We start from the raw sequence: 15,341 nt of genomic DNA, 5'->3' as shown, positions 1-15,341 counted from the left end.
ATAACAATTTTTAATAACGTGGAAAACTGAAGAGGGAAGATGTGGAGCAGCTACATCAATTACAGAATAGAAAAAACAGCTTCCACAGGGAAAGAGATGGATATTCAGTTTCCATAGCCTCATGATTTCCTCACAGTTGTTCATGCTGTACATAACTCAAGTGGGTGGTAGAAATGTACTTCATGCCCCACTCACCCACACCCAACCTGCCTCAGTGAAGAGCTACACACACTGTACAGGCACTGCTGTGCTTCATGAGACAGTCCAACACTAACATGAACTACAGGTCATTGGACCAAGGAGGCTGCCCCTTATCCATGTCCCTGATGTGACCATTTATGTTCCATTTATGTTTTGGGCAACAATTGCCAAGAGTCTTTGCTACTGCTTGGGCAACAAGGCTTTGTAAAGTGCATACCCATATACTCAGCCTGATAATAGCAGCCAATGCTGAAATCTGCTACTGCAAGGCAATGCTAATCTTTATGTTAAGAAAGGAGGGGGAGAATAAAAAAGAGAAAAGAAGAGCATCATGCTTCTAAAAGTCAACTGATGCCTTAGAATTTTTAAGATTTTTAGCCTTTTGTAGATTTTAATGTAGCTGTAGTTTTCTTTCACTTTCGACCGTTACTTTCTCACAGTTTGTGTGGCACAATCCTGCAGCTTCAGTTTAAACGTCTTTCAACCGTCTTTTCAAAGTAATAGATTTTTTGCAAGGATATTCCATTGGGATGTGCACCTGGACCAGAATAACAAGAGATATGGTAGATAAAACAAGATATAAAGCTCAAGACACTTGGAGGGACTCCAGTGGCGCAGTTCTGAGGGTGGTACCCTGGCAAAAGGGCTCTTAGGATTGGATGTCCCCATTAGATATGATACTTAGTAAGGGATATAAAAGTGTAAGGATTCTGTATGTGGGCATGCACCTTTGTACTCCGTGAGCTAGAAGGCCTTCATTAAAAGAGCTGCTCTATATCTTATCTATACTAAATTTGCCTGGTGAGTTTTTTCTCCCGATTTTAGGCAACACAAGTAATCCATAAACATTGCTGTAGTGCTACCTGGGACTTCAGGTGCAATTTCTGCCTCACAGGGATGCACCTGGTAAGGTTGAGGCTCTTAGATAGTTCTGTCCACGCTCAGATAGTGTTAAAGTAGCGAAAGGGGAAAAAAAAGTGAAAGAAAACCCCTCTAAATCTTCATCTTCTCCAGGTCATGTAACTCATAAATGTAAGCAACAAGGACTTCAGAGCCCTGAGATGTACATACCATTTCCTTGAATGCACTTTCTATGGCCCCAATAACCAGGCACTCGTGTGGGATCTTCTTCTCAGTGAAGAAGCGTGTTGGAGGGGTGCTGGGCGAGCCTGGGGCCCCCACACCACCACGCAGGGAGGCCGCCCGTGTCAGCGTCCTACTGTTGGTGGCTGGGTTATCAGGCTCCTCTCCTAGGCAGGTGGGTGGGAGCACAGCTGTGTTCCTCAGGATGTCTACAATCTCCTGCAGCTGCTCCAGGATATGGTGCTGTAGGAGTTTGGAAGCAACCACAGCTGCCCCTGACCCAGCGTGTCCATCAAACAGAGACCAGTAGTACAGATTGATCCCATCTGAGTCCTGGAGAAGCAGGAGGGGAAGAAAAGGAAGGAAGAGATAGTCACTGTTACACAGCTGTGAGTGAGTAAAGTTCAAGCATATTCTTAACCAGTGCATCAACAGCATACTCATCTACACAGCAGAGGAGGAATTCCTCCAGGAGAAGGAATTCAGCAATCTATTGTGCACTCTTAATTTCATTACTGAAATGCTAAGATAAGGGAGTATTGTCCTAAAGTACTGGATTACTTACCATACTAAGGATCATACAGGATACATACTAGAATGTTGGAAAAACCAACACATGTACCCATTTCCAAATGCAGCTCCTTAGCCAGACCCACCCACTTACCCAGCCTGGTAAATTCACCAAAAAACCTGTTGAGATCCTTCCCCCCTGAAGGCAGGACTGGCACCTGTACTAGTTTGCTCTGGGCTCAGAATCCCTCTGAGTTCACACGACAGTTGGCTGTAAAATTCTGCCTAAGTAATTTTTAATGGTTAACAGGATTAGCAACTAAAAAACCTGCTTGTATAAATAGATTGCTATTCATGCAAAATATAAAGTATTTTGCCAACAGAAACAAGTATCTGAAAATGAAAATATTTCAGCTGAAAACTGAGACTATTTATTCAAAATGGCAACACTGTGCCTCCTGGGATCTGTAGATCAAACTACTTCTGCTCCCGTTCTTCTCATAAGGTTTGGCTCCCTGGCCAAAATCCATGTCATGATGCACCATGGATAATGCTTCCACAGTTTAAATCCTCATGTCAATTAAAGCTGCTATACTTCTTTGGAAATGTGTTACCTTTGGGGTAAAAAAACCAAAGGCATTACACCTCTGATTGAGATGAAAATATTTTACTTTTCACGTAAAGGAAGATGATGTTTTGTCATTATTCTCCCCCCTGCCCCCAAACTGTAACAGAAACTTAAAATTAAGAACAAGTGCACACATACACACACCCTGCCCCCATTTTCTTAAGTTCTCCAAAGCAATCTACATAACTGGGAAGTCTGTATTATAAGCAGTCAGGGGAGATGATTACCATAACACTGCTCTCATACAGACATTCTGTGTGAGATGCTCTAGGGCCTTAACTTCAGCTGTGATCTGCAGGCATTATTGTAATCTAAATATGAGTCTTCAAAAACTTCTATGTATTCTTACAAAGCTTCATTTACTTTTGAACTAGCAAAGAGGAAAACCACCAGTAACCTATTAGCAGTCTAAAAAAGGAAAAAAAAAATCAAACTCTTTTCCCCCCACCCTGAGAATAAAAACAACTCCGCAAAACCATACCAATTCAATGGGAATTAAATATATAGTGCCATTAAAGCAGTGATTCAGAGAATGAACAAAGGCCAGCAATCCCAGCACACAGATGAGACAAAATGCACAAAAAGGTCCTTGCTTTTCCTTGCACAGCTATAGCCACCAAGCATTACCTATTTCAGTGTGCATATGCATGGTTGTCCTCTCTTACATTTAAAAGCTTGAACTTCTTCCCCAAAAGAATTGACATTCTGCAAACTCAGAGAACAAGACATCTATTTTTACTAGTACTGGCAGTGTTCTGTCAAAAGTAGTCTTTCAAAGACCAATCTCCATTTGTTCTTTTAACTGGACAGTGTCCTCAAACAGGAGTGTGATCAGTCACCACAATGATTTATTTTAGATTTTCATTCAAAAGATTCTAATTTAACAGCAAGCTGAATAGCTACCAGAAACATGAAGAGAACACAGATCCTTCACTGCACTGACCTTACAATTCATCTCCAGAATGTACCAGGAAATTTAATAAGCATCAGGCTCCCCAACTGCTGACCTAGCTTTCAGGAAGGCTCAGCAGTCTCCTGGGTTTTGAAATTGTAAAATGCAATTAAGACATGCAAAGTTTTGGGTCAAGCAACAGATGAGAAATCATAAAAGAAAATGCATATATTTACACACATAATTGGAGCTCAATTATAGGAAGAAAACCTTAGCAATACATAGTAGTCAATTTGGGATGAGCTTTTCAGGTAAGCTAGACAGTAGTCCTACATTGCAAACCATCAGATTTTTGTTATGAAGCTAATTCCAAATAGACAAATAAAATCATGTTGCCACTAAAGGTTTATTCTGAAAACTATAACCTACTCTGTTCCAGATATGAACTACACGTACAAAATGCATTAAAGGACATCCTTAGCTGTCATAAAATCTGAAGTGGGCCAGCAACTGCCACCCCAATCCTCAGAGAAAAGCCTCCTCGTGTTACTGATTATATGTTCAGCTGCCTATGGTAGGCTACCAGCCCTGTGTCACACAAAACAAATACACTGTACCATCTTTGTGCAAAAAACCTGCAGAATTAGTAATCATGTATCCTCGCATTACAATGACAATTAATAATGCATCACATTAAGTCCTGCAGCCTGTCACTATGACAATATCCTGGCACAGGATTCCCATTTCACTTGCTGATGGTTTTTCAGTATTCACCATTGAGGTATTCCATAGTTAAAGGCATTTAAAAATAGTACCAGTGAAAAAGCTGTGCAATTTAACATGAATGCCCTTGAATGGGGACAGATAGCGAACATGATTAATCAAGCAGTAGTGGAGTGGGGTGGGTGGAAGGGGAGAGAATTAACTTAGTGTTGAATTTGCAGTCTTTCCTTTCACTGTTCTGCTCAGTTTATTACCTACTCTTTCAAAAACAAAAACATGTTTATGCTATTTAACAGGCTTCCTTGGATTTGTGAGTGTGTCAGGGCTCCATCTCCACATTTCTGGCCTGCCACCTCCTCCTTCCCACTCATAGAAGCTCTGCAGAGTGCACCCACAGAGTCAAGGCCGTGATAGCGGCACCCAGCTTGAGTGTACAACACGTGGATCTCTGACTCCCTTGTGCTGCCTTGCCAAAGTGCTGGGCTGGATCGATGGGGTTAACATTAAACAACAATAATCACACAATCCCAAATGCAGCTGTCATTTAAGTTTGACAAACTTCCCAAAAAGTAGGATAAAACAAAGATGACATGGCCTTCTCCACAACAGTTCTGTGGAAAAAAAAAGAAAAATCTGAGGATGATGAAAAGGACTCTCTTAAGTGAAGAGTCCATTAAGTTACAGTGCCTATTTCCCATATGCTCCACACTTTAAAAAAGTAAACAAGAATAGAAGAAATCTTTTCTTGCAATAAAGTGCTTCTCTTATTCCTTTCTCTTCAGTAATTCTGTAAGGTGCTCCACCTCACAGACAATTTCAGACTGTGTTTTACGGTGGGATTTTCCTCTAAGGCATTTACAGTATTCAGCCTCTGGTTTTCTTACTAAATACTTAATGGGACAATATTCTATCGTTCACTGTAGAGTCTCAAGCTGGTATTTCTACATCCTATTCATTCAGATTATGAATCATATAACACCAAACTCATACACTCCTTAAAAGATATTTGCTAACAACGCTATGAGAGGGCAAAACACAATATTATACCTCACAGTATAAAGATATGAAAACAAAAATATGACACATTATAAAAATGTGCAGGTTTTTTCCTTTTTAGATATATTCAACCAACAAAAGATGTAGCAATGAAAAAATCCTACTAATTGCTAATGTAAGACTGCCCTCTAGGAGAAAACTTTCTCAAGAAATATGCTGTCTGTTTTGGGAAAATATATTACAGATTTAAATTCATAAGCTGTGGTCTAATAACATGGTAGAACAGGTTTTATACAGCTCAATAATGAGTGCTACAGCACTCATTCCAGTGCCACATAGACTACAGAAGTAAATCTATAGATAAGAACATATAAAGAACAATATAACAAGGAACTAGAAAACAGTATACTATATTATATGAATCAGCTGGCTCCTGACTTTAGACTTTATGCTAAGTTCTGATCAAAATATGTCAGAAATAGAATCAAGAATGGAAGATCTGAAATAAATATATCTCTTTCAATAAATTTGAAAGGGAGTGACTGTTTATTCCAACATCAAGATGAAAGATACAAAATCAAAGTAGGAAATACACTAGTGAAGAGAGGAAGAAAAATCAGTAAATTTCATTAGATACTTCTCATAAACACTGGGTTACTAGATATTTAATGAGGTTGACATTAAATTTCAAATGGATAAAAAGAACAGCTTTCAAAAACATTCAGTTTATTGACCCCATCATTACAATACCATAAAAGCATGACAACTGTAACAATGGATCTTAACAAGGCTTGTTAAGATGCCTTTCCAATAATGAAACAGTTTTAGATCCCTGTATTTTTAATGCAATCTAGACTTATTAACTATGTGATGTTTGTAAAAAAGTTCCTTCTGAGGAAGATGACTGATCATGCAGTGTGTGGCTTTTGCTCCTGAGAATCTTTTGATACTGGAAGTTAATTGGGCTTTGTGAAATAATGCTACAAAGCTTTTTATGTCCAATGCATGCCCCCCCAAATATGAAAACACAGCCAAATTCAGCACAACATACACACACAGGTACATTCACCCACACCCTAGATGCAGAGGCCCCGACCAGGTGTCTCACATGGTGGGTCTAGAACTTAAATGTGGTGTGAGACCAACACTAGTATCTCTGCACAGCATCAAGATGTGTCTATCCAGGCCTGTGTGTGCATAGGGGTCTTTGCAGTGTGCCTGTGTGCATGGCACAGCAATTTCCTTTGTGTCAAACAAACCCATCACCTGGACCAAGGACACTGTTTCTTATCTTGCTGTGTTTTATGTACACGAACAAGTACTGTGGCCAAATGCTTGCTTCATTAAACAACATTAATGCATACAGAAGTTAAATACACTTCTGGAACCAAGTATATGCATGAGCCAACTGCAGACAGTTGCATGAACTTACTAGGAAAGACTTTTTAAAACAGATTATTAAAACAAATTCTGTTTTGCTTTGCATGACTGTACGTAGAACTCATAGTCCCAGCAAGTTCCAGGCACAACTCTTTATTCAGGAGTGTGCAAATATATACTTGAAAATAGAAATCCACACAAATGAGAAGCCACAGTCTGCAAAAATCACTGAATTTTGTGTTATGGATGACCTTACCCTACCTGCACAAACCAAAAGAATCTCCTGCTTTAGAAGTTCATAAAATTAAAGAAGGCAGGTATCTGTCTGACACTGGGTGAAGATGTGGTTTAATCTACAGTGGCTTAGATATAACACATTTTAAAACAGTCTCTATGATTCATATAGGTCTTTATCTGAGCCCTGAGTAGCTTCAGCCCAAACAGCAGCTAATGTAGTGTCCACAGAGCTCCAGGTACTGCAAATGTGCCTACAAGACAGTGCAGAAGCTTAGAAAGAGCAGATTGAGGTTGACCTCTGGTTGTGGCACCATGAAGCATCTGTGTATATTAGAGAATCATAGAATGGTTTGGGTTGAAAGAGACCTTAAAGATTATCTAGTTCCAACCTCTCTGCCGTGGGCAGTGACGCCTTCCACTAGACTATGTTGCTCAAAGCCCCATCCAACCTGGCCAAACTTCTCTGAGTAACATGTTCCTATGCCTCACCACCCTCACAACATAGAATTGCTTCCTCATATCTAACATAAATCCTCTGTCAGTTTGAAGCCATTACCCCTTGTCCTTTCACTACAGGTCCTTGTAAAAAGCCCCTCTCCAGCTCTCTATAGAGAGAAGGCTGGAAGGCTGCTCTAAGGTGTCCCTGGAGGCTTTCCTTCCTCTCCTGGCTGAACAAACCCAGCTCTCAGCCTGTCTTCACAAGGGAGGTGCTCCAGCCCTCTGATCATCTTAAAATTTTTCAAGATTATATTTCAGAAATGAAACAAAAAGGAAAATCCAAGGAGTTGACCAATCCTTGCTCATCTTTAAACTAAACCATCTTAGATGCAAGGAGCATTTTTCAATGCAAAAACAAATCAAAAATCAAGTAGTAGAGCTAAGAAAAATATAGTGAAGTGTTCTGCATGTAAGCGGAGAAAATCAATAAGAGGTAACTGAAAAGATGTGAAATATTCAGTAAACATCTTTTAGTGCCATATTGCCACATCCTTTTATATTTATTTTGTACCTCTCCACTGACAAGATACAGAAGTCTGCTTACTGAATTGTCTTTCAGTTGGAGACCTTCTCCATTGGGCAGTGATGACCTCCGTTTTGCTGAAGAGTTCTTGTTTGGTGTAGAATTACTGCCTCCAGCTTTTTTCTTGACAAAGAGGACTTCACAGCTGGCTTGATCTTCATTGTGCGTGCTCTTCCCTGCATTTATTACTCTAAGAAAAAACAAAACAAAAAAAGAAAACATTGCCCAAGTTAGCAAAGCACAGAAGCCTCCAACTGTATCTCATATGTGACTCAAGATGTATGGAACCAGAATCTAGCAATATTGCAAGTACTGACTGAATTAAAATACCTGTCTGACTTACACACATACATACATACACAAATGCATACTTGCTTGTTTGCATGCACCTACACATGACAAAACAAGCATATTCTGTAGAACTACATGAATAAGAACCAACGGCATCATGAGCATATTTTACCCTTGGGCATACCATACAGTCCTTTAAAAGGACTACTTAATGGCCAAAGTTGATAACAGTATGCCTCCCAGTTGAAATATGAGATCTGCAGTTGCTTTCCTACCTGCAAGCCTCCCTGCTATGAATAATGAAACTGTTGGCTGTCAAGTTCCAAGTCTTGCACAAACAAAATACCTGTTATAAATCTACAAAGCTGTTACCACTAAAGGCAGTCTGTTCAAACGGCATATATTAGAAATGCTATGACAGAAATAGAAAGGAAAGACTTTGCCTTATATTCCGACAGGCTAGTCAAGCTTGCTTGTACCACAGCAACACAGTGGTGTATACTAAATACACCCATCTAGTACTGCACAGCATAACCCCCTACCATGAAAAGCCCACCTCAAACCATCTGTCCCACCTGCAGCGTAGACAGCAGAAGATCTGCACTAAGAGCTGCAGGCATGCAGAAACCAGCACTAAGAGCTCCGTACAAGCTTTGAACAGCCAAAAGTATCCTGAGACTTACACCACAACTTCCTTGTTTTAGTCAGGCTGAAATAACAGCTATTCCACTAACAACAGTTTAAAACCCTAATCAGAACTCTACATTATCCAAAACATCGTGGTTACTGTCATCCATCCCAGAGGAGTTTTCCACTTTCTACATGAGAATCTCCCCACAAACTGACCAGTTTTGCTTCAGTTTGACACGTGCTTTGACAGTCCTGGGTTCACTTTGGGAAAACCTGTGCAAGCTGAGACAACATCTTGTTCCAGCCAAGCAAAGGCACTGTCACTTTGATGTAAGCATGTCTTCTTCCAGAAACACTATCTACCCATTCCTCTCTACTACCAGTTTTGAGTCAACAAGTTGACCAATATTCAGAGACAGTATTTCCACTACTGGACAAACAGTTTCACATCAGGTACGCAATGTCTTTAAAAACAACTGCTGCCTCCCCAGAAACTAAAAGAGCTTGAAGGCACATCATAATCCTGATGGCAAGTTCAAGATACAACTGACTTCTTGATCTCTAACATTTTTGTTACAGTAAAAGTTTACACAATAGGAAAATACTTGCTAAAGGTTGTTGAAATGAAAAGAAATCAAATACCAAAGGAAGGTTTGCAGGGGACTCTGTCGCAGCTTGCCTGCTCTTGTGGAAATGTCCATTCTGTGTCAGCCTTGCTTAAAGGTAATAGATTCTCTTGACTTTGGAGGAGCAATATGCTACCGTGACACACAAATGAATGTTTCTGCCTCTGAGTAGAAAAAACAGTCTCTTTTTTCTAAGAAAACATACATCCACTACAATTAACTGCTTTCAGAGATGGAAAGTTTTCCTTACAGTGCTAAATGTCACACACTGCACTCTATCTATGTACAATACCACCAGTCATTTACGAGTATTTCTTGCAAATAAACACTAATTGTGGATAAAATTACTTTATAAAACACACAGAGAGCAGAGATGAAGGAGCTTTTAGAAGCAAGGCACTTGTGAGCAATTTAACCACTCACCCCCTGCAGTGTTTAACCTTTGGGCAATTGGAGATCAAATATTGAGATAAGCTTCCAGTCCAAATACTCACATTTTCTTGGCATTAGGAAAAGCAGAAGCATATATTCAAACATAGGGTCAGGGGAGGGAGATGGACACACATACACACACCCCCCACCCAAAATCATGAATAGTAAAGCATTTAAATCAGCTGACCAACACCCATTCAGTCTGAAATGCCACAAACATGATTAAAATACTGCAGTAGCACAGAAACCGTAGTTTTATCAGATCAGGAGCTAATCAATACTCAGTTTAGCTGATCAGTCCCTAACTAATGCTGCTGTTTTCAATCCCATTTTAAAAAAGACAAGAGACAAAAGCGACCCCTTACAAAAATCAGTGCTTTCCTACAACTTATTGTTCCCTGCAAAAGTCATTCAAGTATTGGAGTTGCCCTAGTTTCTTTTTCTGAGCTTAGCAATGAACTTCAGGACTTGTATGGTGGAAGATGTCATGAAGTATAATGATGAGTTAAGTTATGCACAATATGGTATCATTTTATAAAGCTCTTGCCAAGAAAATTTGTCAAGACACTGAATACATCAGAAAGACTATGAGAACAAAGTGACCTAACAGACTAACTTGGCAGTCAGCTACCAGGAAATGCCTGGAGTTGAAATTGCACACCAAGCACCTTACTAGAACAGGATACAATCAAAAGGAACCTGGCAACACTGAATACTGAGAAGACATGGGAGTTGGGGTGTCAGTGCAGTGAGGATGGGGGACCGAGGCTGTGAACAATACATTCCATTCTAAAAACCCACTATACCTCCCAAAATTCCGGTTTTCCTTTCTCCAGCAGAGGATTATTTTATTCCTTGTAAAGACCTGAACTTAACACAATATCAAAACAGTTCTTATGGGTACTACCAGATAATTCAGGGTCTAGATGCCAAAAGCTGCCCCTCTCCTGACACAGGCACTCTTCTACTCCCATGCCATCACATCCCATCTCATACGCAAACCCTGGAAAGGGCTGCACTGAAGCCCCATGATTTGTAATCTCAGAGCTTGAACTATGTGTTGGTGCCTGATGCCCAGCACAGAAGCTGGTAACATCATCTACTCTGCTTCAAATAGCTCTGACTTTGCTGCCTTTTGAAATCCTTTTCTCTCTGCAGTTACTTAAATCCCTCCTCCAGGCAATTCTTTCAACCAGCTTTCTAAAGCTGCTTTCACTGATGCCTTTCCTCCTTGCTCTCCCAGACTGTAACTTATCAGGACAAAAATCACATCTAAGCTGCTTATATAAATAACAAAGCAGAACTAACAAGATATTCATATGACTAAAGGTAACTCTTAATTAGACCTTCACAATTTTTTATGGAAAAATCTATCCCTCCTTCCACAGATGAAGTGCCTCAGCTTCCTAAGATTTCCTCTTCATATCTGCTTTTCTGTCTACCTCAAAAAACTGGTTACCCACCAGTAAAGTGAACAAAATGAGATAAAACACTCCCTTCTCACACATAAATTCAAAAAACACCTCCCCAAACAAAACAATCTCCAATCATTTCAATTCCATTTTATTATTAATATTAATAATAAGGCAAAGAAAAAATTAATTAAAAATTATTTTTAAAAGATTGAGGCCTACGTAATTCTCTGTCTTTTACTCAGATACGTTTTCAAGAGAATTCTTGCTTTCGTTCTCTCCCCAAATTCTTCAAGAAACTTATCAAATGAAATGAAGATCAACTCCGTTCAATCCCTTCCCTCCTCTCCCCTAATACCCATTTATCTCCTATCCAATCTTTTACAAAGTTCACCCAAATAACATCTAATTTGGATCAGAAGCTCCTTTTTTTTTTTTTTTACAGAGTTCACTGCCTCTACTGTGCCAAAAACATTGCTCAGTAATAGATAAGTAATTCTAAGGTTTAGTTTGTGGTATAGTTGTGCTAGTAAAAACATTCCACTTCCTGAACAGGAACTTCCTGAAGCCTGCACAGTGAGGTGGTAGGATTTGGTCACACTTGAGGTACCTTGACAGACATTTCAGTACTTCACCAGACTGATCTTAAACATGTCCTCAGCTAAAAGCAAATCCTCCTGACAAGAGCCACGTAGTTTGTTTGGCTCACAATCAGCATTTGTTGGTATCTCATAAGACCCCAAATTTTTTTCTCTTGGCCAAGTCTTTATCTTTCTTCTCAAAGGAAATTATCTAATTCCATCATTTATCCTATTAGCAGACACAGAATCTTAAACACTTATTAAACTATATAATTTTGAGCATGCTCCTTGTTTCTCCATTATCAGTTTTCAGGTTACTAACAATATCAAAGCGTAATACTACTAACTGGGGAAGTAAACAATTCTTTTCCTAGGAAATAATGGCTGTATTCAATAATCACAAGAATTAAATAGTGATAACCAAGGGCTGCTGTTGTGATGTTTTATTTATTTATAGTGGATAAGAGTGACTTTCTGCAATTCTGGCATATACAAGTTTCTGAAATAAATACGTTAATGACATTCCTGCTGTCTACAAGGTGCCCTATGTACTTGGTACAAAATATAGCCCACAAGAGAAGCTTAAAACAGAGCCTATGAGCTGAAGCAAAGGAGTGTTGCTTGTAAAGTGTCCTACCAGATGTCTTTACTTGGGGAGCCTGTTCTCATTTGATTCACAAAAACTTCAGTTTATTAATCCCATATAAATGCAAGAGCTCTGCATTCCCTTCTTAAGGGTTAGTAAAAATAAGTAGGTAGAAAAAAAGAGGATATATATCCGTGGGCAGTTTGTTGTACTGCAATTTTCAATGCTACCCTGCCCTGGGGTTTCAAAGTTGCAGTGGACACCTGTAGTTGTTTTGACTCTTAATTAATCAATTCATCAGGAAGCACAGAGCCCTTCTCTCCCCCCTCAGCCTGGCTGGCTCCAGCCACTCACAGGAGCTACAACCAGCCTCTCTCCTCTTTCCAGCTGTGGTACACTACTGTGGTACACTACACATTACATGGCATCAGTTTGCATCCAACCCAACTAATAGCACAGTAGTAGCCCACGTGAACAAATACAACACATTTAGACAACAGACAATATGTTCCTACAGTTTTGTATTATAATTTCAACAGTCTTAGAATGACAACTAAAGATACCATAAAACCCCAACTTTCATAGAAGCATTGCTGGCTTTTCTTCTCCCTCCCATCCTTTTTTTACCCCCCTTAATGGATCAGCATATGAGTGGATGTCACTGCCTGTTTCTGTGACACCTCATTTACAGTCTTAGATTTCCAGGTAGGTGGCTGTTTCCTCCCTTTCACCCACACAGGATTTATTTCTGCACTGGGAATCAACTTGAAAGAGATTTCCTTCTAGGTGTTCAATCCTCCTCCTGCAGATGAAAGGCAGCTTTACAAGCAGCCTAAACAGTTCCATTCATTCGTTACTGTAACTGTCATATTGCACACATCAAAACCAAAGCACTCACTAGTATTGTCCACTGCAGGCAGAAATTGAAGCCATCCCTGAACTGGTTCTCTAAATCTATGGGGCTAAATAAAATTTTCATTTTATTAACCAAGGAGGAAGTGAATATTTAGCCATAAAATCTTTCAATGATATATGTGAAAATACGGTTTCTTGGACCAGCAATCACACATACCAGGCCAAGTTCACTTTGGGGCCCAGCTAGAAACTACAAAACTGATAAGGACTAAATATGAGATTAAAATAGGCAAGGCATAAAAATAGAATACCATTTATGCTGGAAATTTACCATAAGTTCAGTGGTAAATGATCATAACTTCATAACATAGCTTGTCTTTGGACTGAAGTCAATGGCATCTTGAAAGGGAAGTCCACTCTGATGCTATTTGTATGGACTTTGCAAAATGCTATTATGCAGCACATCATCCAGCTACACTTTCCAAAAGAAAGATTAAATACTAAGTGACTACAAGGAACAAAACAGCTGCAGGTCTCTGTAGGAGTGGAGCAAGCTCTGCAATCACTACACAGGGATAAGTATCTCTTTTTGATAATTAGCATGCAGGTATTACAGGAGAAAACCAATGGCCAGTGAGCCCTGAGCAAACGCTGAGCCAGACCAGTGAGACACAAAGCATGATCTCACTTCAGGGCTGGGCAACCTCAGACACAGATGGCAATACTATTTGTCAAATTCTCTTTCCTCACTCCTGTATGAGCTATCAGAATGGGGTAAGAAGAGGTTGCAAAAGCAAAGATCAATTTGACACTGAAAGAGAATCATCATTTCTTTCCCACAAAGCACAGTGAAATTGCAGAGCATGCCAGGTCAGATTGCTCATCATCCCATTTAAAACAACTTTGTCTGGCTGTTCAAAGCTTGCTGAAATATAAGGAAGAGACACAGAAGACAATGAGAACAAACAACTTCCTGTTGATCAGTGTCTTTCTAGTCCAGTTTGCACAATGCGCTGTCCTACATCTTTTTCTTTTTCTTCTTCTCCCTAACAGTTAAGTTCTCAAATACTACTGGGGAAAATTGGCCTGAACTTATTTCCATGGTATTCAGGAAGAAGTTGCCTTGAAAGTTCTTCAAATGATGATTCTTATATGAATAGGGCACATTCAGTCTGGTGAAGTCAACCTTTAGATGAATATATATCTGCATTTTTATGCATTATTAGATTTTTCTAGATTTTTGTTGTTGATAAGGCAAAGAATGCTTACCAGCTTTGGCTGGTGTGATAAGTTTTCAACTGCAAATTGAAACCAAAAGCATTAAAAAAACCCCAAAATAGATGTGAAAAGAAAAGGAACCTTTCTACAGGAATATACTTCATTGTGGCTCATTAGCCATGTGGAATAGTCCCTGTAAGTATACACATTAGAACTGACAACTATTGAAATTGAGGCACTTGGTTCAATCTAAAGAAAACACACTACGCACATCCTGATAACAACTTTTCTTTGTTTTGTTCACAGCCATTATATCAGGTGTGTCTTCACCATCTTAGCCTTTAAGGGTGATCCTCAAAGTTCATTGATGAGCAATATTTGATTTTTGACTGCACACCAAGTTACACAGCATTGGATAGTGATTTTAAGCTGCTTTTAGATGAGAAACATCTTTGGATCTATCCCTGAGCTCACATTCAAGATAAGAACCAAAGTTCTGCCATTCTTTTCTCTCTAATACAAAGGAAAAGCAGCCACTTCCATGTTTGTTCCCATGAGCTGTACCACACCTTCTGCAGGAGGTGGAATATAGTCTTGACCATGAGCATCCCTCATAAGGAGGGCACAGTAGTAGAGACACATCTGATAAAATAGCTGGTTGCATGTGAGTTGTCCCCACAGAGTTATGTGGCAGAAATACATAAATCATGCTAGTTAAAATGATGAAATGGCAGGGACCACAACCTGCCCCTAATCTCTACAGCGAGGGTTATCTGGGCCTCAGACATATTTGCTCTGCCTACAAGCTCAACACTACTATTACTACAACACCACCAACTACTACTACTACACAAAACCCCAACCAAAATTCAATTTGAATTAAAATACTTCAGTTTTCTTGTAGACTCATAAATGAGTGCTTGCACATGGCAAGGATGCATGAAGAAAACAAAAGGCTACTTCCTCTTCCTCCCCAATTTCCTTCCCAAAGTTCTACTTTTGAAAGCGCATCCAAAATAAAGTTTTTCTTTGTTACAGA

At 39.5% G+C, this 15,341-nt stretch overlaps 1 protein-coding gene across 1 annotated transcript in view; it reads right to left on the bottom strand.

Moving 5' to 3' along the window:
• The window catches only part of PPM1H (protein phosphatase, Mg2+/Mn2+ dependent 1H), a 136,716-nt gene that overhangs the window by 68,959 nt on the left and 52,416 nt on the right, over positions 1-15,341 (bottom strand). Inside the window, exons 2-3 of the mRNA XM_051795811.1 lie at positions 7,693-7,861; positions 1,273-1,617 (exon numbers count right to left, since the gene is read on the bottom strand). Of these exons, the coding sequence (XP_051651771.1) occupies positions 1,273-1,617; positions 7,693-7,861 (514 nt within the window). The remainder of the gene's footprint in view (positions 1-1,272; positions 1,618-7,692; positions 7,862-15,341) is intronic.

This window comes from Manacus candei, unplaced genomic scaffold (genome assembly GCF_025592945.1).
Source record: "Manacus candei isolate 608988 ecotype Guabito, Panama unplaced genomic scaffold, ASM2559294v1 h1tg000043l, whole genome shotgun sequence".
In the NCBI taxonomy this organism is placed as follows: domain Eukaryota; kingdom Metazoa; phylum Chordata; class Aves; order Passeriformes; family Pipridae; genus Manacus; species Manacus candei.
The sequence above is the reverse complement of the archived record's forward strand: the minus strand, read 5'-3'. Positions and strand labels throughout refer to the sequence as shown.